This window comes from Nelusetta ayraudi, unplaced genomic scaffold, assembly GCF_046127955.1.
Source record: "Nelusetta ayraudi isolate G7.1 ecotype Tasmania unplaced genomic scaffold, CSIRO-AGI_Nayr_v1 ptg000011l, whole genome shotgun sequence".
Classification (NCBI taxonomy): domain Eukaryota; kingdom Metazoa; phylum Chordata; class Actinopteri; order Tetraodontiformes; family Monacanthidae; genus Nelusetta; species Nelusetta ayraudi.
In genome coordinates this window covers 16,677,265-16,703,033 of record NW_027466061.1, presented here as the reverse complement: position 1 = coordinate 16,703,033, position 25,769 = coordinate 16,677,265, and the positions used below count along the sequence as shown (strand labels likewise).

The 25,769-nt window shown below is 46.8% G+C and overlaps 2 protein-coding genes across 2 annotated transcripts in view; both read left to right on the top strand.

The window, feature by feature from the left end:
* The window catches only part of LOC142885221 (solute carrier family 22 member 23-like), a 33,967-nt gene extending 15,993 nt beyond the window's left edge, over nucleotides 1-17,974 (top strand). Inside the window, exons 4-10 of the mRNA XM_076021469.1 lie at nucleotides 4,683-4,851; nucleotides 6,032-6,159; nucleotides 9,302-9,404; nucleotides 9,919-10,154; nucleotides 11,263-11,295; nucleotides 12,473-12,596; nucleotides 13,693-17,974. Of these exons, the coding sequence (XP_075877584.1) occupies nucleotides 4,683-4,851; nucleotides 6,032-6,159; nucleotides 9,302-9,404; nucleotides 9,919-10,154; nucleotides 11,263-11,295; nucleotides 12,473-12,596; nucleotides 13,693-15,202 (2,303 nt within the window). The 3' untranslated portion in view covers nucleotides 15,203-17,974. The remainder of the gene's footprint in view (nucleotides 1-4,682; nucleotides 4,852-6,031; nucleotides 6,160-9,301; nucleotides 9,405-9,918; nucleotides 10,155-11,262; nucleotides 11,296-12,472; nucleotides 12,597-13,692) is intronic.
* Nucleotides 17,975-19,623: 1,649 nt separating this feature from the next.
* Nucleotides 19,624-23,426, top strand: LOC142885220 (tubulin beta-2A chain). The gene is made up of 4 exons (XM_076021468.1): nucleotides 19,624-19,793; nucleotides 20,167-20,275; nucleotides 21,134-21,244; nucleotides 21,989-23,426. Exons 1-4 carry the CDS (start codon nucleotides 19,737-19,739, stop codon nucleotides 23,083-23,085), a joined length of 1,374 nt encoding a protein of 457 aa, XP_075877583.1. The 5' UTR covers nucleotides 19,624-19,736; the 3' UTR covers nucleotides 23,086-23,426.
* Nucleotides 23,427-25,769: the final 2,343 nt, after the last annotated feature.

Here is a 25,769-nt window from a genome sequence, read left to right as displayed (position 1 = left end):
GAAGTTTTCCATGTTCCGTGATGTCGGTGCATCCCGTCAAGGACAGCAGGCGGGTCTCACACAGCTCTTGGATAGATATCGCCGCTGAACCCTACTGATGTGTCTTTGTGCGAACTTCACCCCTTCGCCTTTGTTCCCCACGGTAGTAAATAGGTTAAGGTGCAGACTGGGTTTCCTTTCCTCTCAGCAGGGTTAAAGTTTCCTTTTTGTGCCAAGTTTGCACTTCTGATTGCAAAGCAGACATCCTCCCCTTACACATGAGGCCCTGAGGCACACACCATCTGTTTTTTTTTTAATCATTATGATTCATGTAAGTGTTGTAAAGGAGCCACAGTGAAAACCATTTCCACAAGTCATTGTTTGCAATAGATACCGTATGATATAATACCAAGCCAACTGCTGCTCCAAACTACTGGATGAAGTCCACAAACTGGTGCAATCAGCTTTGTCAACCTTTGGCCCTTCTTTTCGTAAGTGTTTAAAAAAAGAAAAAAGAAAAAAAAACAAGATCTTTCCCTGTGAGCAGGTTATCTGCTGTTTTTACTGCAGCTCTAAACACGTGAAGGTTTATATCAGAGTTCACAAGAAGGGAGAGTTTGGTATATAAGTATGTGTGGACAAACCCTACCTACCACCACCTTATACCAACTAAGGAAATGTTGGCGAAACCCCTGATGGGAGCATCACTGGAGGTTGTTTGCCAGAATAAGTGACAGGCGTCTCGTAGTTTTTACCAGGTGTAGTTGTAGTGCACTACCAACAGCTGCACTGATCAAAAAAAATTCCAGTGAAGGAAATGACCACTACCAGCATCACACTCTTTAAATATTCCCCCAAAATAGTATGTTTGTTTTGTTGGTCTGCCATCAACTCCAGTCAGAGACCAGAGCTCCAGAGGTGCATTCTGATGACAGTGTTATGTTGATCCCTTAACCACTAAGTGTCTGCTGGAAAAGCCCGAGGATGCTCAGGATCAGAAGGAGTTGGGTCTCGAGAAGGCTTTTTCTGTCTTGGATCACACTTCAAAGGGTCTCCATGCTGTCCTTGCATGAGCTCGGCGAAACCCAGAAACTCAATTACAAGTAATCAATAATATGGGCGGCATCTATCAGCAGTTTGTGAGGCTCATGGTGTGCTGCTTTGTTTGCATGAAGTGGACCAGGTGGCGCCCCACTGCCTCCCAAGCATAAAGAATGAGATATACGTGACCTCGTCTTTGAGCCCATTTCCATGTGGGAGCAGACTTAGACTCCGAGCATCCATCAGAACAAGTTGTCAAATCAATGGTGTGGCTTCCTTTGAATAGGACTCCAAGCAATGGAAATCACTTTTTTGCAGTACACAAAAGGACGGACTCTAACACGTTTACAACAGTGTGAATCATTGGCTGTGGCCTTGATGTCACCAGTTTCAAAACCCCCAAGGTAAACAGGTCAGTGGTGTGGAACGCTGCAACTCTTTAGGCAGTGGTCCAGCAGATGAATGGCTCTGACGGTTTTTAATGGAAATGCATTTTATGAAGCTGCAGTGTTCTATACCCCTGCATGAGACGGGGTAATTTATTTCCTGCCTCTATCTTGTTTTTGTGGAGGGGAACAGTTTAACGGTGGATACCAAGCAGAGATGACGTCCATCAAGAAAAGCAGGTTCTTATGATTGGATTAACCCTTGTTTAATCAAACTGTCACTGTGGCAACATCACCATTAAAACAGCGGCCATTGTTCACAGCATGACTTGTTCTTCCTGTTTTCACGTTCTTTTTCAATAGCGGCTTGGATGTCCCTGGAAGGTGATTGTTTATGGAATTTCAAATGAATTTCAAGGCGAATTAGGGTCTCTCTCATGTCGCCTGAGAGCGATCTAGCTGAGGTGCAAGGTCAGCAAACACTTGGAATGTCAATAGTCACTTCTGCTTTAGCCTGAGGGCACACTGAAACTTCCCATTTTATGTCTAGCATTTAACTAGCATGTCACCATCAGCAGAGTGTAAGACGTGAAAGTGGAAGCAGCGCCTAATGTGCACCCAAAGCTTCAGAGATTCTGTCTTTGCCAGAGGTTCGTTCCATAGGATGTTGCTCCCAACCAGCAGAGGTTAAAGATATCTGCAGAAGGGAACACATCCTCACCACCGCCGCCGCTGCCTTCTCCCTAAGGCAGCTTCACAGGACTGAAAGGGTGCGTACACGTCGTGGGATTGCTAGCAGAGCGAAAGGCTGCTGCAGCTTGTGAGCACACTGCCTCTCGTGGTCAACATGTTCAGCTCAGTCGACTCCTGAGAGCTCCTGAGCTGCGCGGACCAGAAGGTCCGGTCATCTTTTGTCAGAGTCAGCAAAACAGCCAAAGCTCCTTTTGGGATTATCATCATAATTAATTGATTGGCAGCCCCAATCATCGAGCATCTTTTCGAACTGCCGCGTCCTCCGCATCGAGGGCCCGATGTGTTTGGGTTGTTCATGGTTGCGTTGCGCCCAGTCTTGAGATTCCTCGGCTCGCCTGTTGAATAGGACAGCAGAGGAGATGGTGGGTGGCAGAATTTGAGTCAGTAGAACGCGGTGGTAGCAAGGCATTGTGGGTGTGCTGAACTGGTGAGTTGTGGAGGATTAGGGTCAGCAGGGGTAAGTAGCTCAGGCCTCGTATTCTTTGTGCAATCTCTGGCGCTAATTCTGCAGCTCCGACTGCAGAACTCTGGCAAACGATTTTGTTGTGTCTTTTACTCTATTATTTATCCCCTCACAGCATTGAATAGTTTGTCTACCATACGTCTGGCCAGAGGATTTTATATGTATTTATATATATATATTAAAAAAAATTTTTTTGCTGTTTCCCACAATCCCTCAAAGGACCTCCTTCTTCCAGTCACAATGCAGTGGCCTGTTCTGTTCACATGATGCCTTACACATAACCGAAGCATTCAAATCCCATGCAGTGCCAGTGAACTGTTAACTCCCAGTCTCACACACACACACATACACACACACACACACACACACTGAAAGGGGGTCTCGAGGGTTAGCTGGTTCAAACTCAGCAGGTCCTGCACCCATCGCCCTGCTCTCAGCTCATTGGCTTTGTCATTCCAGCTGCGATAGTGTCTGTGAACAGAGAGCATTATTCATGTCCTCAGAAGGGGTCCTGGTCCTAATTGAAATTCCGGTCTTTTTCTGTTGGAATGAAGCAGACCCCACTGTATTATACTGGCCCTGTCACCTTGAAAGGCCCATGCAGATACTGTTAACATTTCTGGGCAGCAGAAAAGACTGACTAGTGGGGGCAAAAGACAGACAGAAAGCGCTGCTGTATAACAAGGGGGTAGGTTTGGGGCGGTGGCAGGGGAGGTAAATGAAGCGGGGACAGTGTGAGAATGGCCGGTGCTGGGGGAACAGCGGCTCTCTGTGGTTTGATGTGAAGCCATCCTCCACACTGCAGTGGCTACAGGGCCAGACTGTGGCTGTGGTTCCTGGCTGCCAGTGCAGTGTGCATGCTAATTACCCGGCTGAATGAATCGGTGCCATTCTGATGGAGAAGATTTGAGCACAAGGAAGCTCTTTCTAGTGAGGCTGACTCTCACATCAGCCCGCTGTCCCGATCTGGACACTGTACTTGCTGATGTCCCCCAAATGTCACACACGCCATGTGATGTTTTTTTTTCCACCGGCGCCGTGATCGGCAGATTAGTTCAAGAAGTGACAACAAAATGACGGAATGTCATGTTGCCCCCCACCCCCCAAGGCAGATTGTTTGTGTTGGTGTTGCATCAGAACAATCCTCCACGATATAAGCGTCATCGCTGTCTGGCACAGTGTTTCTGGCCTGTCTGCTGTTGTGAGAGTGTGAGGGGGTGTTTTCCTTTAATGGCGGAGTTCTTTTATAGGGAGGGATCTGGATCTAATATAAATATTTTTCATGTCCGCACGATTTATCTTCAAGTTACAATGGGATGTCTGTCTGACAGAACCGGTTCGCTGTATTGTGCTTTCATCAGCAGGCTTTTGACAAAGCATAAATAAATTACCAATTACCTTAGTGGGAGTTATTCATAGCACTAAGCACCTACAAGTCTAAGATTTTTTTGTGTGTCTATGGTCTTTGCGGTACAAAATTGTGCTTCTGATTGAGTTGTGTGAACCCAAGGGAGTAATTGTTCCTGACATTGTGTTTTGCTAATTCATTTGTATTCATGAAATCAAATTTTTTCCCTCATCATCCCAGACTCCAGTGGAACAGCTTTGTTCACTGCTAGAAAAAAACCCAGAATGTTCTGATGTTCTACGCAACATCATAGAAAATCATATTCCACTCTCGCCTCCTGCAGGAACACTTAGTTTTAGCGTCTTGCTAAAACTGATGCTTTTTATCTCCTCATTAATCAGGGAGTATTGCTGCCGTTTTTGACATCACCGAGGGTTAATATCCGGAGGTGCGCACTCAAAGAACAGATTTTATCACACACAGCGCACACATTTTCTTGTTCCTGGAGAGTTCGCTGACAGACGAGAGACTCGCGTCGCTGTTGCAGAACGCTGTTAAAGAGAATTTCGGTTGTCATGGCGATGCTCCAATTCATTGACGCTGGGCATCTTGAGAATGGGCCTCGTGCCTCACTGCTTCACATGTTCTTCTCCTTCCTGAACAAATAAGCCATTTTTTTTTTTTTGCCTCCTCTGCTTCCTCTCCCTGCCAGGGATTGAACTCTGCCTGCCAGCATGGCGCTTCTCCATGACCATGGTGGCCAGTTTCGTGGTGCTGGCTGGTCAGCTGCTCATGCCCGGTGTGGCCTACCTCTGCGGCGATTGGCAGGTCCTCCAGGCTGTCATCATCTGCCCGCTCGTGCTCATGCTCTCCTACATCTGGTAAGATAAAACACACCTTGTCGAACCCATTTCTAAGCCTGGGACCTGTTTGCTTGCTCCTTGTTTGAGTTCACCTCTTATCTCAGAGGAGAAATAAACTGGGGGGAACAAAAACGGGGAAATTCTGTACTTTGTGTTTTGCACTGTGCTACGTCAGTGCTGACGCAGCATAGTTTCAAACAAGAAGAAAGACAACACCAACTCCAAGGAGAAATACGTATTGAAGCATTGGTGTTTTTCAGCCGCGTTTCCGATGAGCGTGAAGGTGGAATTTCTGCTCACCGTTCCGAAACCCCGGCAGCAGTGATGAACTGCTCTTAGGGCCAGTGCACGATAGAGTGCGGAAGCAGCGGGTGATTGATGAGAATTTTCCACCAGGATCACTTCTGACCACCCCCCCCACCCCTCCCTCTTCTCCTCCCATCCTTCGCTTCCCCGGATGGATGAAAAGGCTGAGAAAGACCCACAACTTGTGACAGATCAGTGTTGGGTAGTGAACTCGATTTATCCAACACTGCAGCCTTTTTTTTTCCCCCACACATGCAAATCGAGCCGCTCCAAACAACACCCACACTCGAGATACACAAATTCTGCAGCAGTCGTGGGCCTTTCCTTTGCCTCTACAGGAGAATTATGGAAATGCCAAAAGCATGAATGTACCGACATTTATGATGAAGCCGCCGGAGTGTTCGGAGGTGCAGATTGGATTTAGTACCTCGCTGTGCAAATATACCAGAGCAGCAGCTGGTTGGACTGGAGAGTTTCCACATTGCAGAGGATTCAAACTTTCCTGTTTAGAGAATAAGAAACGGTGAGCGAGGGCTATTATTAGGAGATCATTTTTTCTTTGTTTTGGACTTAAATAGTGTATGCAGGAGAAACCTAAACAGTGATTATTGTGATATGGCCTCATTAAACCAATAAAACGGGCTAATCTTTGTTTATTATTCCACGAGTTCAGACTCTTCGACTTTGCCTTTGAATTAACATTTCCAATTCTGAACAAGACAATTTACTGGCCAAGATACAATGAAATGTTGAAACTCTGCCTTTGCAATTATTGCTTTTCACCTGTGATATGTTTGAGTCAGGATGGCTGAACACCGCTGGAGGACTGACTTTATAAGCTACTAGGCAGATTCATATCCATATCGTCTAAGTTTTCGCTTCTCTCCAACAGGATTTTCCCCGAGTCACTGCGCTGGCTGCTGGCCACTCAGCAGTACGGCCGCTCCCAGTGGATCATGGGACGCATCGCAGAGAAGAACCAAGTGAACGTGGAGCAGGAAGCTGATAATATTTTCACCGGTAAAAAAAAAATGTTGATGTTTTTTTTTTGTTTTTTTTTAAATTTAGGCAAATGTTTCCCTTTTTGATCGCTGCATTGTCACATCTGAGCTTTTTGAGGACTCATCTTTGTTCCTCACCAGACCGTCCACCATCTGTCGCTCCCCCAAAACAAGCCAGATTGACAGCATTAGAGCAGTTTTCCTGCTTGTTCCCATAGCAACATAATTTATTTATAATTAACTTCATCTGGGACTGGGTGGGCCGATGTGAGTCGACACGCTTTTGCAGAGAGAGACGGCAGGTGCGCTGGGGTCGGGTGCTTTGACCCTGAGGTCGATGGCGGTCATGCTCAGACCTCCAAACATTTAGCGCCTCCGGGCTGCTGCGTACAGCTGTGGCTGAAAGGGATAATGTTTCCATTAAGTTTGTGTCTCCATGAAACTACATATATCTGCAAGATGTTTAAAACTTCTGCGATTAAAAAAAAAAAAAAAATCACTGTGACCTGGAATAACTTGAACTAAAATTATTGGACAGAGTTGTGTTAATGTGCAGACGCTGGGCCGAGATTGGTGCAGGAAAGTTCTAACATTGCCGGGTTAAAAACGGCTTCAAGATTCAAGGTTTCTTTATTTGTACCTGACGGTACATTTGAATTGCAGACAGGAAAATCGGATCAGTTTAAAGTAATATTCACCTCACAACATCATAGGACAATCTTACAATAGAATGACAAAGAAGAGCAACATGTACAAGAATGTACAGAATAACACAAAAAAGCTCAGCATCTCTCTAAGCTTTGATCTCAACTTTCTCAATTAAAAGCACTTTTAATTTAATTTATAAAACAAAACAGAAAACAATGCATTCCTGTTTGTGCATGAACTGAGTTAGGAGTTGGCCTCCCCAAACTATAAACAAATGCTAGTAATTGGATAACTACTACTGCCACTCTTAATAGTACTTCTTAGTTGGGTTGTTGCCTTATATGCACATACAGATAAATGGATGATATCATTGGACGGAGGTGGACATGATCATAAAACTGTGAGGCCCCACATCCTCATTCTGACTGTGCTGATTACGGTAACTCATTTAGAAAAACCGAGTCAGTGCAGGGGAAGGGAAGACAAGAGGCTTAAAGAGGAACCACTGGCAGCAGAACTGCCGACAGAACTCGGACTGCGTGCTGATGCAGCATTGATGGACACAAATTGAATCCACTTCTGTTTTTATAGCAGCTGACGCCCTTCGACCTCCCTCCCATGTTTCCTTCGCGGCCACCGAGCGCGGTGCAGAGGTGCCGCCGAGCGCTCTCACTGCGGCAGCTTCTCCTCAGTCAGGGGAGACACGGCAGGTGATTGCGCAGTCGGCGCTGAGGTCATCTGTTCCGAGCGGAGCCGTTTGCATGTGTGATAGATCTGGGCGGGGACGGCCGTTCCTCAGAGGTTTGCCGCCGGTGATCACTGACGAGGCTGAGCAATACAGCCGGAGATAACCTTGAGGCAGCGGTGCGGAATGCCGGCGCATGGCTGAGTCAGCGGGAGCACGCGGCACCGGTGGAGCGGAGGTCGTGTTTCCGTGGCAACCGGCTGCCTGATACCAAAACAACCAGTGTTTTCACGTCTTGCGTGTCGTTTGTGGCCCCACCTCTGTGTGTGTGTGTGTGTGTGTGTGTGTGTGTGTGTGTGTGTGTGTGTGTGTGTGTGTGTGTGTGTGTGTGTGTGTGTGTGATCTACTCCTATATATTGATTGAATTGATAAATATATCAATATAATGTTAGAAGTGCAAATAGGCTGTAATGTCATTCACATGTAACGCTGAGCAGACATGCATACACTATAGACACTATTAAAACACTATTTCAACTATTTAACTATTACAACTGTAATTGTAACAGTTTTTGTTGATGTGGTTATTTTTCTAATAGTTAGTAGTAGTAGTAGTAATCATAGTTATAGTTTTTGTTTTACTGTTTACATTGGTTGTAGTGCTACTACTCCTACTTCTAGAAATCGTTGTTAATATGGTAGATATTACGGTGGCCGACAAGGGCCAAACACAATACAACCGCCTAATGCACCTTAATTGGCGAAAACAAACTCAGGTATGGAAACGACGCAAATTCACAAACGCTAGGTATAAAAAGAGGATAGTGATGCAAACGGGGGGAAAAAACACTGCAAGACCTAAAAACATATCCTTAATCATCAAATGCGCTGCAAACAGAGAAGTGATGCAAAACACAACGGACGCAAACCAAGGAAACACATGCAAACTAAAAAACGCTGCATGAACCAGTCACCACAACGGAAGTGCTCCAAACCTGCAGGGGGCGCTGTTAGCGGAACAGCTCAGTGGAGAGACACACAGGTCGACCGAGGAGGAGGGCTGAGTGTTTCAAACAACAGCGGGAAAGTACAGCTTAGCACGGTCATGTGACTTTTATTTGAGTGTATTTTACAACAGTTTCTATTAGAAACTTTCTAGTCAGCAGCCCTCAGTCTACTTGTGTGTCTCTCCATTGAGCTGTTCTGCTAACAGCGCCCCCTGCAGGTTTGGAGCACTTCCGTTGTAGTGACTGCTTTATGCAGCTGCTTTTTTCGTTTGCGTGTGTTTTCTTGGTTTGCATGGCTTCTCTGTTTGCAACGCATTGAATGATTACGTGTATATGTTTTTATGTTACAGCGCGGTTTTTCGTTTGCACCACAATCCTGTTTTTGTACCTTGTTTTTTAGACTTGTGTTTGTGTTTGTTAATTTCGTTTCCATACCTGCAGTTGTTCTCGCCAACTAAGGCGCATTAGGCAGTTGAAATGTGCTTGGCCCTTGTCGGCCACTGTAAGATAGATTTCAATTTCCAATCTTTTTCAAAAAGGATAAATACCAAATTCTTTGTATCACACCTGACGAACAGTAGACATACATAGACATAGACATAGACAGACTTTATTGATCCCCTTGGGATGACTCCCTCAGGGAAATAACATGAATGTTTATCTCAGCTCGGATCCAAACACTCTGCCATAAAGCCTCTGACAGCAGGAATTTTTGGCAGGAGACTCTATTGCACCGTTTTGAAAAAAATATGAAAAATGTGTCTTTTTACCCTGCGTGAGACTGTGTTTGCTGACGGCGACTGTTGTGTCTGCGTTTGCAGAGCTGCAGGGAGCCCTGCAGAAGAAGCCTAAGAAGACTTGCATCGTGAAGATGGTGAGGACGCGCAACTTGTGGAAGAACATCGTCGTGCTGTGCGTCAACTCGTAAGTGTCCGCCGTGTGCGTGTGTGTGTGTGTGTGTGTGTGTGTGTGTGTGTGTGTGTGTGTGTGTGTGTGTGTGTGTGTGTGTGTGTGTGTGTGTGTGTGTGTGTGTGTGTGTGTGTGTGTGCGCGCGCGCCCTCTCGTGCTGTCAGACTTGCAGTCAGGATGCAGCGCTGACCAGCACCTCTGTTTTCTCTCCACCTCTTCCTCCTCCTCTGCTCCCTTATCTCGAACCAGACATGCACTGCTTTAGTTCTGCCTCAGAGCACGCTGTGCCCGTCTCACCAAGTCAGCATTAATTTTACATGAGCCGTGTCCTTATGAAGCATTAGACAACCCCAGGGAGAGGGTGTGGGGAGTTTCTTTCTGCCCCCTGATTGATGAACCTGCAAATCCGTTGAACCTCTCTCCTTTTTCTTTAAATTCCCTTAAGATGCTAATTTCTCTATCTCCAGGCTTCCTCTCCCTCTCACCAGCCATCTCAACCCTTCCTCTCATGTGTTGCTCTCCATCACAGGCTGACCGGCTACGGGATCCACCACTGCTTCGCCCGCAGCATGGTGGACCCCGAGGCTGAGGAGATCACCATGTTCCACAACTTCTATGCAGACTACTTCACCATGGCTGGCATCGCCGTGGCGTCCTGCATGGCCCTGTGCCCAGCGGTGGGCCTGATGGGGCGGCGTGGCGGCCTCCTCATGTTTATGATCATCACAGCCCTGGCGTCGCTGCTGCAGCTGGGCCTGCTCAACCGTGAGTACTCCCTGGAAGGACGGAAACAGACTTTTTGAGATGGATTTATTGTAGGTGGTTGAATTGACGTCTAATCTCAGCATTGCAATTGAGAAGAACAAACTGAAATAAAAATGACTAAATCAAGCATTTGTCAGACTTCAGATGAAAGGTAAACCTGGTTTAACTTCTTTTTCTTCAAGATTGTGAGTTTACTAGCACCTGAAAGCTTCATCAGGAGGAATTCCGCTAACTTAAAACTTATTTAGGACCACATTTCAACAAGACGTCACAATGTGATTTTTGTTTTTTCCACCTACAAACTTTGCGTTGCATTTATTTTGTATGAAAAGTGTGTTATAAATAAAGTTTGATTAATTGATTGACACACACACACAAGTCCTGAAACTGACTGATCCTGCAGATTTGCTCTTCAACTTGTCGAAATCTGGTCCTGAATGAGTTTTAAGTTAGCGGAATTCCTCCCGCCCTGATGAAGCTTTCAGGTGCTCGTAAACTCTCACATCTCAATCTTGAAAAAAAAGAAGTTAAACCAGGTTTACCTTTCATCCGAAATCTGACAAATGCTTGATTTAGTCATTTTTATTTCAGTTTGTTCTTCTCAATTGCAAGGCTGAGATTAGACGTCAATTCAATTCTGACTGTTTTTATATTTACAAGGGCATATTTTCTGCCCGACCTTTATCCAGTTATGAAACTTTGCCAATCAGCAGCGGGAACCCACCTTCGAATCCACCTTTACCGCCGCTACGGGTTCAGTGGAGAAAATGTTTTGCCTCCAGTTACTCCTAATGGCTGCAGTGAACATGACGGCCGCTGGTTGGAGGCCCTAGTTTTATTTATTCATTTATTTTTGGTCAATGTGTAGCAAGAGTTTCTAAGTGGTTCCCGAGTCACTTGCTTCACTTACAAACAACCTCCTCTTAATGTTTAACCTGAGTCAACATGTCAAGGTTATCCAAAGTTGTTAATGTTGCAACAGTGTGTTGATGAGCCTTCCTCAACATGCTTGATATACTCTCGTCATTGTGTCTCAGTGGATGCGATTGTGTTTTTCTTTTGTTTTTTTTAATGTTTCTCACCACTCATTCTGCATTTTGTTTTGCAGTGCTGGGGAAGTACAGCAACCATCTGAATATAGGTAGGACCATCAATCAGCTTCTGCTTGTGTGCCACTGATATGAGCTGATAAACTGATCACTGATTGATCCCCCCCCCCTCGTGATGTCCTTATCTTCTGCCTTTATCGGCTCCGTCTTCTCACAGTGTATATGTGGGGGTCTTTGGAAATGCTCCTGCAGCATTTTGTTAGGCTGCACAGATGCAATTACGTACCCCTTTGTGTTAACGAGTGTCAGCCGCGTTGGTGTTTTTGAGCAACGCGTCCCCCGAGCAGCCTCTCTGCATTGTCTCCCCCACTGCCCCCTGGATAATCACCGTCTTCTCTGCTCACTAATGCCTGCGTGGGAGGCACAGCTGATCACCAAACACTCGGTCTCCACTCACTGCGTTTTGTGCTGTCCTCAGCACAGTCTTAGTCAGAGAATTTCTTCAAAAGCGTCTGCTGCTCCTGTGCTTTTGTCTGCAGGGCAACTCCTCAAATTCTAATTGCTATGACTTAATGACTCCTATCTAGTTTTATTGCAAACACCACGACTGCATTTCAAGGCTTCAAGTACTTCAAAAATCTTGAAAATCTTTTGAATTTTAAATGAATAAGATGTGTGACAGCCACAAGATAGGTATTCTTAAATATGACATAACACATAAGGTTTACAAAAAATGCAGATCTATGTAGTTTTTTACACTTTGTTTATGCCCTTTATCTATTTTTCAATATATATTTACTTCACATGAATTCGCAAAGGATTCCCATTCAGCGCACAAAGTACCTAATGAGCCTAAAACCATCAGTAAAATGATGTGCAGTTTGTCCTTTACATCACAGAATTCTGTTTTTTTAAATTGGAATTTCCTTTTTTATGCTCAAAGATTAAGATTGTTTATGTCTAGCAAGATTCTGTAATAGTGATAACTGATTCTTAGAAATCTAAAATTTACTTTGTACTTTGTGTGATGTCCATTGTTTTCATGCTCACATTTGGACATTTGAATGACCTGAAACCGATCACATTTCCCCCTGATTTTAAAGTACCTTTGCTACAGTGTCAAACTGCACTCAGTTTCCTCAATTTCAAGACCCTTTCTTGTTCGATCTTGAGCGCGAAATAAGATGCATTTGCTGTATTGTGTGCACACTATTCTGGAAAAGCTGCAATTGTCTTTGTGACCCTGTGCTTCCCCTGCCTCACCGTCAGATACCTCCGGCTCACTGAACCAAAACTTCTCCGTTGCCTTCTCCATCATCGGGATGTTTTCCTCCCACGCCGTCAGCAACCTGAGTATCTTCTTCTGTGCTGAGATTACGCCCACTGTCATCAGGTGAGCGCCCGCCCGCCCCCCCGCCCGCTGTGCTGTCGGCGTGGGGATAAAGAAACAGTGAACAGCTAAACAACCACGTTGGTGCTTTTCTCACGCCTCGCTATCAGACGGTCGCAGCGTGTCGGTCGACAACGTGGAAAAAATAAAAACACAGATGCAATTCATGTGCGAGTGGCGGGAGAATCAGCGCGCTGTCATTCAGGTTGTTAAACAAGATGCACCGGCGTGATTGTCCAAATTAGCTTATTACTCCCAGTTCTGTTGCATCTCATGACCTATCAGATTACCGCTTCACCCGTCTGTGGCTTTCTATCCCCAGCCCTCCGCCTTCCATTATGGGAGAGCCTATTAATTCATTACCATCCTGCTAACGACGGGATCTCGCGGCTCAGTGTCGAATCTGATCCCAGCCAATCAGCAGAAAACCACTGAGACTGTGACACAGCACTGCACACCTCATTATCCGAGGTTACGTAAAGGGCGGTTGCTCCTCCCGACAGTGCTCCGAGGGGGGCCTCTAGTGGTGAGAGGTGGCACTGCACGCAGGGGTGGACGAGGTTTCACAATAACAGCAGTGGAATGTTCTCTTTGTGTCAGGGTTGGTCTTTGGTAAACTATTTTGAATTGCCTTAAAGGGATATTTCACCCAAACGTTTTACTCATTAGCACTAAATAAGTAGACAGCCAGTAGAATCATGTTGTATCTCCCAGTGTCGGGGGAGGGGTGGGGCAGTGAGTGGGGAGGTGGGCTACTCAACTCAACAGTCTAATTTCTGTTTAAAATCCTGACAAGAACACCATTTTTCAGTCAAAATAAATGAGAAGCATCTCCCCGGCAGCCTGGAAGGGTTGCGATACCTCAAGACAAACTGGACTGCCGAGACTGTGGAGATTTTCTTTGTTTGATTTAAGCATTGCAGTACTTGGCACCAACAGGCCTCCACTAGGTGGAACTGCGTGACAATTTTGTGATAGAAAGCGTCAACAGGTCGACTGTCTCTGTCGGTGTGAAGCAACCGAGATCTTCCGTTTGATTAGCGTATTGATCCGTGTCCACATTTTTCAACTGTTTTCTCTCTCAACCGCTGCATGGCAGGGGCGGCGGTGTGGGCCTGGTCCTGGCGAGCGCAGGTTTCGGCATGCTGACCGCGCCCATCATGGAGCTGCACAACCAGAAGGGCTACTTCCTCCACCACATCATCTTCGCCTGCTGCACGCTCATCTGCATCATCTGCATCCTGCTGCTGCCCGAGACACGCTTCCAGCCCCTGCCCGAGACGCTGGCCGACGGCGAGCGCTACACCCGCCAGCCCCTCCTCCACCCGAGGAAGCCCGGGGAGCAGCGCCTCCTGCTGCCCCAGTCCGACAGCAGCAGGGACTACACCCGCGTGCACGACACTCCCCTGCACGAGGCGGCCACCACCGCCGTGTCCACTATGGACTCCACCGCCTCCTCCGCCGTGGACCTCACCGGGCCCGCGGGCGGCGAGGCGCTGGCGCTCACCGAGCTCCGTCTCGACAAGGCCGAGCCCAAAGACGCCAACGGTCGCTCGGCTCCGCCCTCGGCCGCCGAGCCCGTGGCAGACCTGGGCAAGGGCGACCTCGTTCACTCGAGCAAGGAGCGCCTCCTCTCCTCCACCCCGTTGCACAAAGCCCCACAGGCCACGGACCCGCTGCTGGCCGACCCAGAGGAACCGACGGCCCAGGATGTGGACAGACGGCCCGATCACTCCGAGATCCTGGAAATGGGCGCCAGGACGCCCCCTCGCCCGCTATCGGTGGGTGCGGCCCCTCCGGAGGGAGCGGCCACCCCTCTTCAAGCAGTGCCTGCCTCGTCGCTCATCTCCACCACCCCCATCATCGAGCCCCGGCCCAGCTCCACCCTGGACTCCCCGGAGCCCCTGGAGGACCAGGTGGCCGCCATCACCCTGGAGGTGGAGGAGGTGGAGGAGGAGGAGGAGGAGGAGGAGGGGGAGGGGGAGGGGAAGGAGGGGGAGGAGGATGCCCCGGCCCCCTCAGCAGAAACCCCGCCCCCGCCCGCCCGCGACCACCTACCCCCGTCGCCGACTCCCTCTGCCGAGGCCCCGCCCTCGCTCGGCGGAAGCTGCGACTTGCCAGTGCAGGTGGAATCGGAAGAAGAATCCAGTCCGGCCCCCCCGCCTAGAGACCCCCCCGCTCCTCCTGACCTGGACTCCCGGCCCCCGTCAGACTCTCCGCCTCCCTGTGTCAATGACGAGCCCCCCCGCTCCCTCACTCCTCCCACTCCCGGAGCCGCTTCCCCTCCGTCCGCGGCGCCTCCACGCGCTGACTCGGCCTCCCCGACCGCCGCGGCCCCTTTCAACCCCCCCGCTGCCGCCGCCACCACCGTCATTCTGCCCGTGACTGAAATCGTGCCCGCCGCGGCCCCGGAGCCAGCCGCCGCCGCCGCCGCTGCAGCGGCCGCCACGGACCCTGTCGACGCTGAGCAGGATTCAGCCCTCGCCACAGATTCCATACCGCCTCTAATAGACTGCACCGCCTCCGCCCCCATAGACTCTGGCGTCCTCCCAGTAAGGGACGGTGCCAGCACAGAGAACAACACTCTCAATGGCGTGCCGTCATCGTGATTTAGCAGCGGCGGCGGCCCTGGAAGGACGGAGGAGGGGGCAGGGGGAGCTGTGGGGGCGGGGCCTTTCGTGGTTGCCGAGGAAGCAGCCAGAGTCACGCGAATACCTTGAGAGGGGGACGCACAGTAAGCGTCGTGCCCCTGATTTTTGGACCTCCACCAAGCGCCCCCGTCTGGAGGAGCGCACACGTGTTTTCAGCCAGGCGGCGGCGGCGGCGGCGGCGGCGGCGGCGGCGGCGGCGGCAACGGCCCCTCACCGTCTCCTCCTGTGTGCCCTGTTGCCAGGCTGCCAGACGACAGGCGATGGCGTCTCCCGCTCCTTTTTTTTTTCTTCTTCTTCTTCTTCTTGAATGTCACTGGAAATCACCAGCCTAGAAACTACTTTTGATGTAAATGAATGGAGGACCATCAGTCAGAGAGAGCGAGAGAGACGCCAGGAAAACCCACAATCATGAGGAAAAAGACTGTGGATAATTAGTTCATTGGTACATTTTTTTCTTACTAAAAAAAAAAAATCTGTCTGTCTGACGTTTGTATAAAAGACAAAGTGATCGCCTTACCTGTATGGATTAAACACAATCTGAATGTTTTAATGTAGAGGTAAACAGTCCAAATTGGAGAAGCCCCACCCCCTAGAAATGTTATGCCAAAAAAAAAAACCCAACACACCTAAAATTAAATGTAGATAGAGTGCCAAAAGATGAGCGTGAATGCAGTATTTGCTACATTGGGATGATTTTGTTGGCAGTTTGGGGTCGAATCAAATCAGCTGAACCCATTTTTCCAAAGGCTGTAAGTGCTAAAACATAAAGAGATGAAATGAAAGGAGTAAAGAAACGTGTTTTTTTTCAGTTGTTTTGGTCGGTCAAATGTATTGATATGCAAATGTAATGTGATATTGTAAGTTAGTTATTGAGATCGACTGAGTGTCTCTCCACTTCAGTTTTCTAAAGGAAAAAAAATCTTGGCGACAGTCTGTCCTTCTTGTACAAAACTAAATTACACTAGCAGTATTCAGATGGGTGGCACATTATTGTTTGCTGTGGGAGGACAAAGCATGAAAATAATTGTAAGTGTGTTGTCAAAACAAACTAGAAGCCCTCAGAATGCACTTTTTTCCTTCTTTTTTTTGAGCCAGTGGTCGATGGATATCACAGCCTCAAATGAACCAAGCTGTGCTTTTTCAAATCAGGTTCTGAAATTAACATAATCCACACATGTGTTTCTTCATGCACAACTACATGGCATTTTAGAAAAAAAATCCAACATCCTGAAACAGTTTTAGCTTTTCATACTACTGAATTTGCAGACTCACTTACAGACTGCTTAGTGAGTCACATTTCGTGACACTCTGTGTTCGATTGTGTCAGGGAAAGCTGTGAGATCATGGGGTGACCACTGTTTACAACAACGACAATAATATAATAATAATAATCGTGAGAGTAATAATAACATTATCGCACACGTTACTGTACAACCCGAAGAGCCGGCCGGATGATGTCTTGTCATTTCAAATGTGATAAATCTCTGTCGTCTTGTTGCGTTTATTCACAAAGTGTGCACAACGGGGGTCAATGGCAACATCATGACGTCTTGACAAACGGTTTTGTTTTTTCCCTTGGGGGGAAAAACCTCTGAACCTCGCAGGTACTTTGCTCGCCAAACTCCACCTTTTTCCCCGCTGCTTTCCAGGCTTGTGGTGTGTGAATGAGAAAAGATGAGAGAAAAATGCTCTACTTTTCAGTTTGACTTGGGACAATCCAACGCCCTCCGCCTTGTAAGAGGTCCGAGCATTTATGTGGTCGGTAACGTGCGCACGCGTCATGCTGCTGCTGCTAAGCCTCAAAGCACAAAAGCCCTGCAATCATGTGATGTTAAATTTGCTGGAAGTTGGCGGAAACAAAGGGAAAAAGGCGTGGGGAGTTTTGAACTACAATAACCAAGACGGTAGCTTTTTGCAGTAGACCCTTACGTAATGTCTTCTGTGGAGCAGGAGGGCGTTGACACTGGATTGAAGAGGGAATTCTTGGCATCTACACCAGAGTGGGCTGATGACAGCGGTCAGTATCTTTCCAGTAGCCGGAGTACTTGTTTGGTGTGAGTCTCTCCATGTCTTAATGTGACGTTGATGCTTCGATTGAGCCGCACGCCGTTGCGGAAACACAAAACAGCACAACGCGTCCAGTGTGCTTCTGAGATCAGCCACGCAACTCCCATGCAGCTATTTCATGGTGCTGATCGGAGCCATTACTTATGCAGGAAGGTTTTTTGTTTTTTTGTTTTTTTGGGGTGTGGGGGGTGGGGGGGTATGGGTGTAACATTACAGTAAGAGAAATTAGGCAAAGCTTTCCAAAGCAGTGTTAGCACCAGCTAGAGGGGAGACTAGATGACCGTGGAAAAGGAAAAAACAACACTTTTTTTTTTTAAAAAAGGAGGAAGACTTGTTTATGCCTTTTTGTAAATAGTCCAAACGATCAGATGAAGGAGACACGGACTGTTGAATGCTTCTGAACTTGCTACAATTAAAAAGTCTCGAAGACATGAAGTCCCCCCATTTGTGAGCATTTCAGGTTTGTTTCGCTTCCCTCCACCACTTGACAGCAGAAGGGGGCGGGAACAAGGGGGGTGCTGAATGAATGTAATAACCATGAATTGTACCATTTATAATTTGTGATTGTTTGGTTTCATCTCCTTGTTTTGTTTTAACGGACATTAAATGCACTTGTACATAAGCCATACATGTTGTTAAAATAAACCACTATTTATTGATCAACCACGACTGCTGTCTTTTCATGGCCTCTACAAAAACGTTATCAAGAGATTATTCAGAAGGCTGGATTATCGATTTGATCAGCAATAGCCTATTTTAGCTGCAGCGATGACTGCACACTGTGAGGCAACCAGGCCAAAGCAAATGGGATTTTTAAACCGAAAACTGCCTCTTTATGAAATAATGAAGGACTTCAAAGCATCCAGTCTAGTCAAGAGTTTTGTTTTCAGACATGGTCTTCTGTTCAGTCCTATTTAAATGCATCAGTAATCACTTTTAACCATGAGTGCAGCAGTTTTGTTATGCCTCTCAGTTAGCCAGGTGAAAGGAATTCTCTCATAATTTGAGTATACACACACACACACACACACGTATATGTGTGTGTGTATGTGTGTGTATGTATAAATATATATATATATATATATATTGTGACGGCCCTGTCTCAATATGACTTGTTGCGGCTCCCAGCTGTTTTTCCATTTCAAGGTAGCGGTGGATGTAGGAGTGGCATCTTCCAATTAGGACACCTGTGCCGGTGCCCCCCCGCAGGATAAAAGGCCGACTGCGTGTGCCGCTCGCTCTCTTCCCCATGCTCCATTCAGCAGCCATGGGCGTCTGGCCGGCTCTCAACTTCTTTGTTCTTTTTTGCACCTGACAACACCCCACATCCTATTATTCACTCATCCACACTTACACTACTGATAATACTGACAAACACACACTATAGATTTCATTATTTTTGCTTACATTATCTATTTTGTTATAATAAAACGTTTTGATTTACTGCAATCCGCAGTGTCCCTTCCGTTATTGTCATAACTCTCGAGCCGGGTTATGACAATATGTATATATGTATGTGTATATATATATATATATATATATATGTGTGTATATATCTGTATATGTGTGTGTGTGTACATATATATATATATATGTGTGTGTGTGTACATATATATATATATGTGTGTGTGTGTACATATATATATATATATATATATATATATATATATATATATATATATATATATATATGTGTGTATATATCTGTATATGTGTGTGTGTGTACATATATATATATATATGTGTGTGTGTGTACATATATATATATATGTGTGTGTGTGTACATATATATATATATATATATATATATATATATATATATGTGTGTGTGTGTGTGTGTACATATATATATATATATATGTGTGTGTGTGTGTGTATATATATATGTATGTGTATTAAAGCAAATATTTAAAAACTATGAACTAAGTAAGTGTGTCTGTCACTAATAACATACTTATTGTGCAAGACTTGTCCACTGCAGCTCTTATCACATCTTAAACTGATGTGGAGACGGATCAGTTTGACTCGGAGAAGGAACTGGATGTGAATCCAATAAACCCAGCAGCTTTCAGTGTGATGGATGAATCCATTGTCAGGAAACACAACTACTGCGTGGCATTTATTCCAGATAGTTCCGTCTCCGTTTCCTCTGCATGGGGCAGAGTGACGTCAGGGCGGGAGGGTGATGCGGCATGATGCTGAGGTCCACTGCATCAAACCGGGCCGCTCCGATTGGCTGATCGAGGAGAATTAGGGTGCCGTCATCTGTCATCTGACCAACAGCACGTTTATGTAGCCGGCCGGCACAACACTGGCCGCGGTATGAGGCAAGAGCTGACTTTGAGGAGCGCAGCGGCAGGACACTGACGACTGGCACACCGGCTGGAGCAGAAGAGAAGCACGAAGCTCTGCCCGCATCCGCACCATGAGGGAGATCGTGCACATCCAGGCTGGACAATGTGGGAATCAGATCGGGGCAAAGGTATATGATCTGTATTATTTACGTTATTTCATTCCTATTGAGTCTGATTCTGCTTTAAGCGCATTTGCAGGTTTATTTAAATACGTTTCTGATTAGCCAATACTAAGGTGAAAAGGGAGGGGAAGCACATCTCAAAGTGTTAACGTTAAATTAATTGTTTACATGTATGAAGGGTGCGGTTCCATCGGGCACTGAGTCAGCAGCTGCGGCGATCAGCATCAGTGCGCCACCTCTGTTCTCGCTTCGCACTGCGCAATAGCCAAAGAAAAGAAAAGAAAAACAAACCTGCAGTATACAAAAGAGGGAACAAATGTGTGTTACAAAATCATCATCAAAAGTTTTTTATCAGTACAGTTTTCTTTCCTCATCTCAGTTCTGGGAGGTGATCAGTGATGAGCATGGCATCGACCCCACTGGCAGCTACCAAGGTGACAGTGACCTGCAGCTGGAGAGGATAAATGTCTACTACAATGAGGCGTCAGGTAAAATAAAAACAAAAACAACAACAACAACATTTATAACAAAGGGTTCCATGTTTTGTTTACAATAAAAAACAGTTTGCACGCAATGAAAACTCCCCATTGGTTGGATCATTCAGCCTGCATGACTGGCTTGCAGCACAGTCCTCCTTTCAGTGTCACCGTTTTAGCTGCAAGGTGGGAAAAAAGTAGGTCCACCCCTGAGTGCAGGGTAAAATAGGACAGCAATTCAGCTGAAGCGTCTCCTCTGTGTCTTTCCACAAGGGGTTTGGGTATCTGCAGCCTCTCTGGCTGACGCTGAACTCACTTTTTTCTTATTGCATTAGCATGCCGGAGGTTGTTCTAACTGCAAAGCACGTCATCCTCCAGGGAAGACGCAGTTTTGAGGGGACAAGTCCCAGCCTGCCTGAAGTGGCGCACACTCATCACTTTGAATAAATGAATGCCATCTGTTTGTACTGTTTCAATGACGCTGACTCGCACTGATTGATTTGTTTTACGTTAGCATGCTGACATCACCATTTCTCAGTTAATTTCCAGCACATTGAGTGCGTGCAACAGCGAGACTAACTATGGGCGGCGGCCTCAAGGGAAAAAGCTGGTTTTGTGGGGGTCAAGATCGAGCAGGGATCAGCACTTTGAAGAATAAGCATGCTGATGCAAGTTTTTGTGCTGTGGTGGCAGACGGGCAGGGTGGAGCAAAGGAAGGGGGTCGGAGGGGCTCAGGAAATAAAATAAAATGAGAACATACTTTTATTGTCACGTCCAGATTTGAGAATTGACCATCATACAAACTGAGACTGTCTGCATCTCTTCACGTTTATGTATCTTTATTGAACTTCTCTCCCTTTTTCTCCAAAGGGAGCAAATTTGTGCCTCGGGCCATTCTGGTGGACCTGGAACCAGGAACCATGGACTCGGTTCGCTCTGGTCCGTTTGGCCAGCTGTTCAGGCCCGACAACTTTGTCTTTGGTGAGTGGACCATAAACCAGCCAGTCACAACCTGCCTCAAAATCATGATTACTAAAGGGCTGCAGGATAACAGGAAAGCAGGTTCACCCTCTCAGAGGGTGTGTGCATGCGTATGTGTGTGTGTGTGTGAGAGAGAGAGAGAAAGAGGGAGAGAGAGAGAGAGAGAGAGAGAAAGAGGGAGAGAGAGAGAGAGAGAGAGATGTGCTGTCCACTCGCAGTGGGTCTGGCAGAGCTCGAGTGGTGACACAGCAGAAACAGGAAATTCTGCGACACGAGTGAGGAGGGCGGATGACTCAGTAGCAGCCACTGTGATCTATAATACTATGCTGCTGATTTTGAAGCAGTAACTAATGCCATATATCTATGGAAATCGAAGACGAAGCCAAATAATTTGGCCTTTGATCTCTACTGCATTTACTGATTGTGAGTGCTCGATTAATTCAGTGTTAATCATTAAAATATTACAGCGTCTTTACAGCAATTTTTGCTGAGTTCTAAACAAGACAAGGTAGCTATAACAAAGAGGCTCAAGGCAAAGCACTACCTTGTATTTAAACATTATTAAACGCTAATCGTTCTTGAACCTGCAATTATAATGTTTTCGTCAAGCACACAGTGTACAACCTGGGCTCGTAGGAGTGACTTGCATGGCCAAGCACCACACGCCTAAAGCTTAAAGCTGCATCCTAATGGAAAGACCATCTGTTGTCACATATATTTCTAAACATTCCATGCGTCATGCAGGTCAAAGCGGGGCGGGGAACAACTGGGCCAAGGGACACTACACGGAGGGAGCGGAGCTCGTGGACTCGGTCCTGGACGTGGTGAGGAAGGAGTCGGAGAACTGCGACTGCCTGCAGGGCTTCCAGCTCACCCACTCGCTGGGCGGAGGGACGGGCTCGGGAATGGGCACCCTGCTCATCAGCAAGATCCGCGAGGAGTATCCCGACCGGATCATGAACACCTTCAGCGTCATGCCCTCCCCCAAGGTGTCCGACACGGTGGTGGAGCCCTACAACGCCACCCTCTCCGTCCACCAGCTGGTGGAGAACACGGACGAGACCTTCAGCATTGACAATGAGGCCCTGTACGACATTTGCTTCCGCACCCTGAAGCTGACCACGCCCACCTACGGCGACCTCAACCACCTGGTGTCGGCCACCATGAGCGGCGTCACCACCTGCCTGCGCTTCCCGGGCCAGCTCAACGCCGACCTGCGCAAGCTGGCTGTCAACATGGTGCCCTTCCCCCGCCTGCACTTCTTCATGCCTGGCTTTGCACCCCTCACGAGCCGCGGCAGCCAGCAGTACCGCGCCCTCTCCGTGCCGGAGCTCACGCAGCAGATGTTCGACGCCAAGAACATGATGGCGGCGTGCGACCCCCGCCACGGGCGCTACCTGACGGTGGCGGCAATATTCCGCGGTCGCATGTCCATGAAGGAGGTGGACGAGCAGATGCTGAGCGTGCAGAACAAGAACAGCAGCTACTTTGTGGAGTGGATCCCCAACAACGTCAAGACGGCTGTGTGCGACATCCCCCCGCGGGGCCTCAAGATGTCCGCCACCTTCATCGGCAACAGCACGGCCATCCAGGAGCTGTTCAGGAGGATCTCCGAGCAGTTCACCGCCATGTTCCGCCGCAAGGCCTTCCTCCACTGGTACACGGGCGAGGGCATGGACGAGATGGAGTTCACCGAGGCCGAGAGCAACATGAACGACCTGGTGTCCGAGTACCAGCAGTACCAGGACGCCACGGCCGACGAGATGGGCGAGTATGAAGAGGATGAAATGGAGGACGAGGAAGATGTCCGCCACGACCCGCGCCACCTTCACTCACCGTGACGTGACGCTGAGCCAATCAATGGCCCCCTCAAAATCAGCCAACTGCCCAATCAAATCGGTCGCTGTGGGCCCAGTGCCGTGAAGTCCCAAGATGAAATATAGTTGTCTTGCCAAAACTGCATTGCATATAGATACAGCTTCTCCTAAATATTTAAAAATGAAAAAATAATCACAAGTGACGTAAGCCTCAAAAAAGAAAAGGATGAATGAATGAATACCACTGTAATTGGACTACAGAGTTGTGCTTTGCCAGCATTGAAAATAAGTTGTCTAGTTCAGCATATAGTTTTGTAACATCTACCTTGACATGCCTTCACTGCTCCTCTCAAGTCTTCAATAAAAGATACCGCTGTCATTGCTCCATGTCTTCACTATTTGAGTGACGGATTTAAGTAGTGCTGTGGCCTCGTTTTTCTTTTAGCCTTGTTTTTGAAACGCACTGTAGTAATCAACATATTTCTCTACTTCACCGTGATTGCCAAGGCGGAAAGTGTCAGCCGTGTGGTGTAGCTCCTTAAGGGCATTAAGGCAAACTGAGACCTGTCACTTGGAGTCTTTAAAAGGGGAATTGGGTGCAGCGTTAAAGCAGCTCTGGGTAACTTGGACTCATTACTACTCCCTCCTGGTTGAGAACCGCAAATACTCTTTGCCGGTGTCGTAAAGAGGAAAAATACGAGTCCTTCACGTGGGTTTGTTCACACAGCCGGCATACTGAATAATCGCTTGAAAATATGTCCACCGACGAGGTAAAGTAACATGCATGTTTGTTTGTTTTAAATATTGTTATATTGTTCTTTTGAACGCGACAGACAACTACAATTACACAAACAAGGATAGTGTATTGCTTAGACAGACGGCAGTGTTTTGCGCTTGGTTCGCATCACTCTCGTCGATGAAAATTGCTTGGAAATGATGTGGTGTATAATTGTTATAATATTTCAACGGGTTATAAACTTGTGTAGCTGTAATGCCTACAACAATGGGTGGAAATGGCAAAGTGAGGAAGTAAACACGCTGCAGCGCTAGTTTATTGATGTGGGAAAATACAAATAGTCGCCTAGCTGGAGCGCTCGATTTGTTTAGGAAAAACACCAATATGAACTGCAATACAGACATTGACAATAACGTCGTAGCAAACGTTCAACACTTTAATAACTTCGTCTTTCATCGAGGTTACTTATTGGGTTCCATTCTGTCATTTTACAATATTATGTATTTGTAATAGTCGTATGTAAGACTGCCTCTAAATAAACGTGTGACGTTGCCGTAAAGTGGTTCGTCCGGCGTGTCGGTCGCGCTTGAAAGTTACGCAGTGCAGTTACAGCTGCCCCCCCCCCCCCTCACTGCCGAGGCGGCACCATTGATCCTATTAATCGATTATCTACCGCTTTACTGAGTTTGGAATCATAATTTTATGGTTGAAAAGTTACCTAGAGCTGCTTAAACACAGGACCTCCCCTTCATTAAAAAAAACTACTCTGTCGAGTTATAAAACTGCTTGAACTCTCAATAGTCAGCGATAGCTGAGGTCAAATTGCAGAAAAATACTTAATTGGGTAGAAGAACCTGCCTAAGTGTGTGAAATGTTTGACATGTTGACATGTGAGTTCACTGTGTATGACATCGCAACAATGGTGGAAACTGCAGCGACCAAGGGACGAGATGAGCGAGCAAGTAAATACACTATGAACAATGCAAACTAACCTTTAGGACAGTGTAAACAAGCAGCCGTGACTGAGCAAACGGAATAGATTAGCATGCTAAAGTAACGCATTGTTTATACTTGTGTAAATGTATTGTATCTCTATAATTGAATTGACAGTAAAGCCACATATGACTCACATTGTTAAATATACAGGTATTGTCATGAGGTTGCCATAAGCTTTCTCCCATTGCTTACTGCTACATATTAAAAACTGGTCCTTTGAAATAGCAACTGGCAGCACAACTCGCTCAGGGTTGTGGAGTTGAGCCACACCCAGGGCACATCTTTCAGAGCAGGAAATACATTTTGGTAGCGTAAAGGCTGCTTTCATGCCTCTGCCGACTGCACCTGCCATTTGTGGGACAAAAATGTAACTATGAAGGTAGCAGCACATCAAATGGAAAAGCACACTCAACAACAACACTGACACTCAAAAATACAACCTCAAACATGAACTCTGAGATCAGCTGATTGACAGGTCAGAAGCGTTCTTGCTTGTAGGCAAAATAAAACATTCCTGACATGCAACGCATAAATCAACAGGTTGCATTCGAGCTGTCAAACTTCCACACCAGAGCCAAGAATTTCCAATTCTAGGTCACCAACTTTTTCCTTGTCGATGTCGCAGCTTGTTTTCTCTTCAGTGTTGCTTCAACACATAAAAAAAAACACTGCCTTCATGTTAAGGCAGAAACTCATAAGTGCAAAAAGGATTGCAACCCTTCCCTCGCAACCGTACACAAATCTGAGCCAGATCAACAAATGAACAGATCCTGAAAGTCTGCTCTGCTGCTGCACACCTGCAGCAGCATTTTTCAGTTACCTGGTGTCCCTCTGGTGACAATCAAATGTTCTTTTCATGAAGTCACCTGAGCCCTATTTCTTAACATCCTCGTTTGTTGATAATTTTGTATGACTTCCCCTGCTTTTCCAAATTCATTATTGTGGATTCAAAATTAGAGAACAGCCACAGTGTATT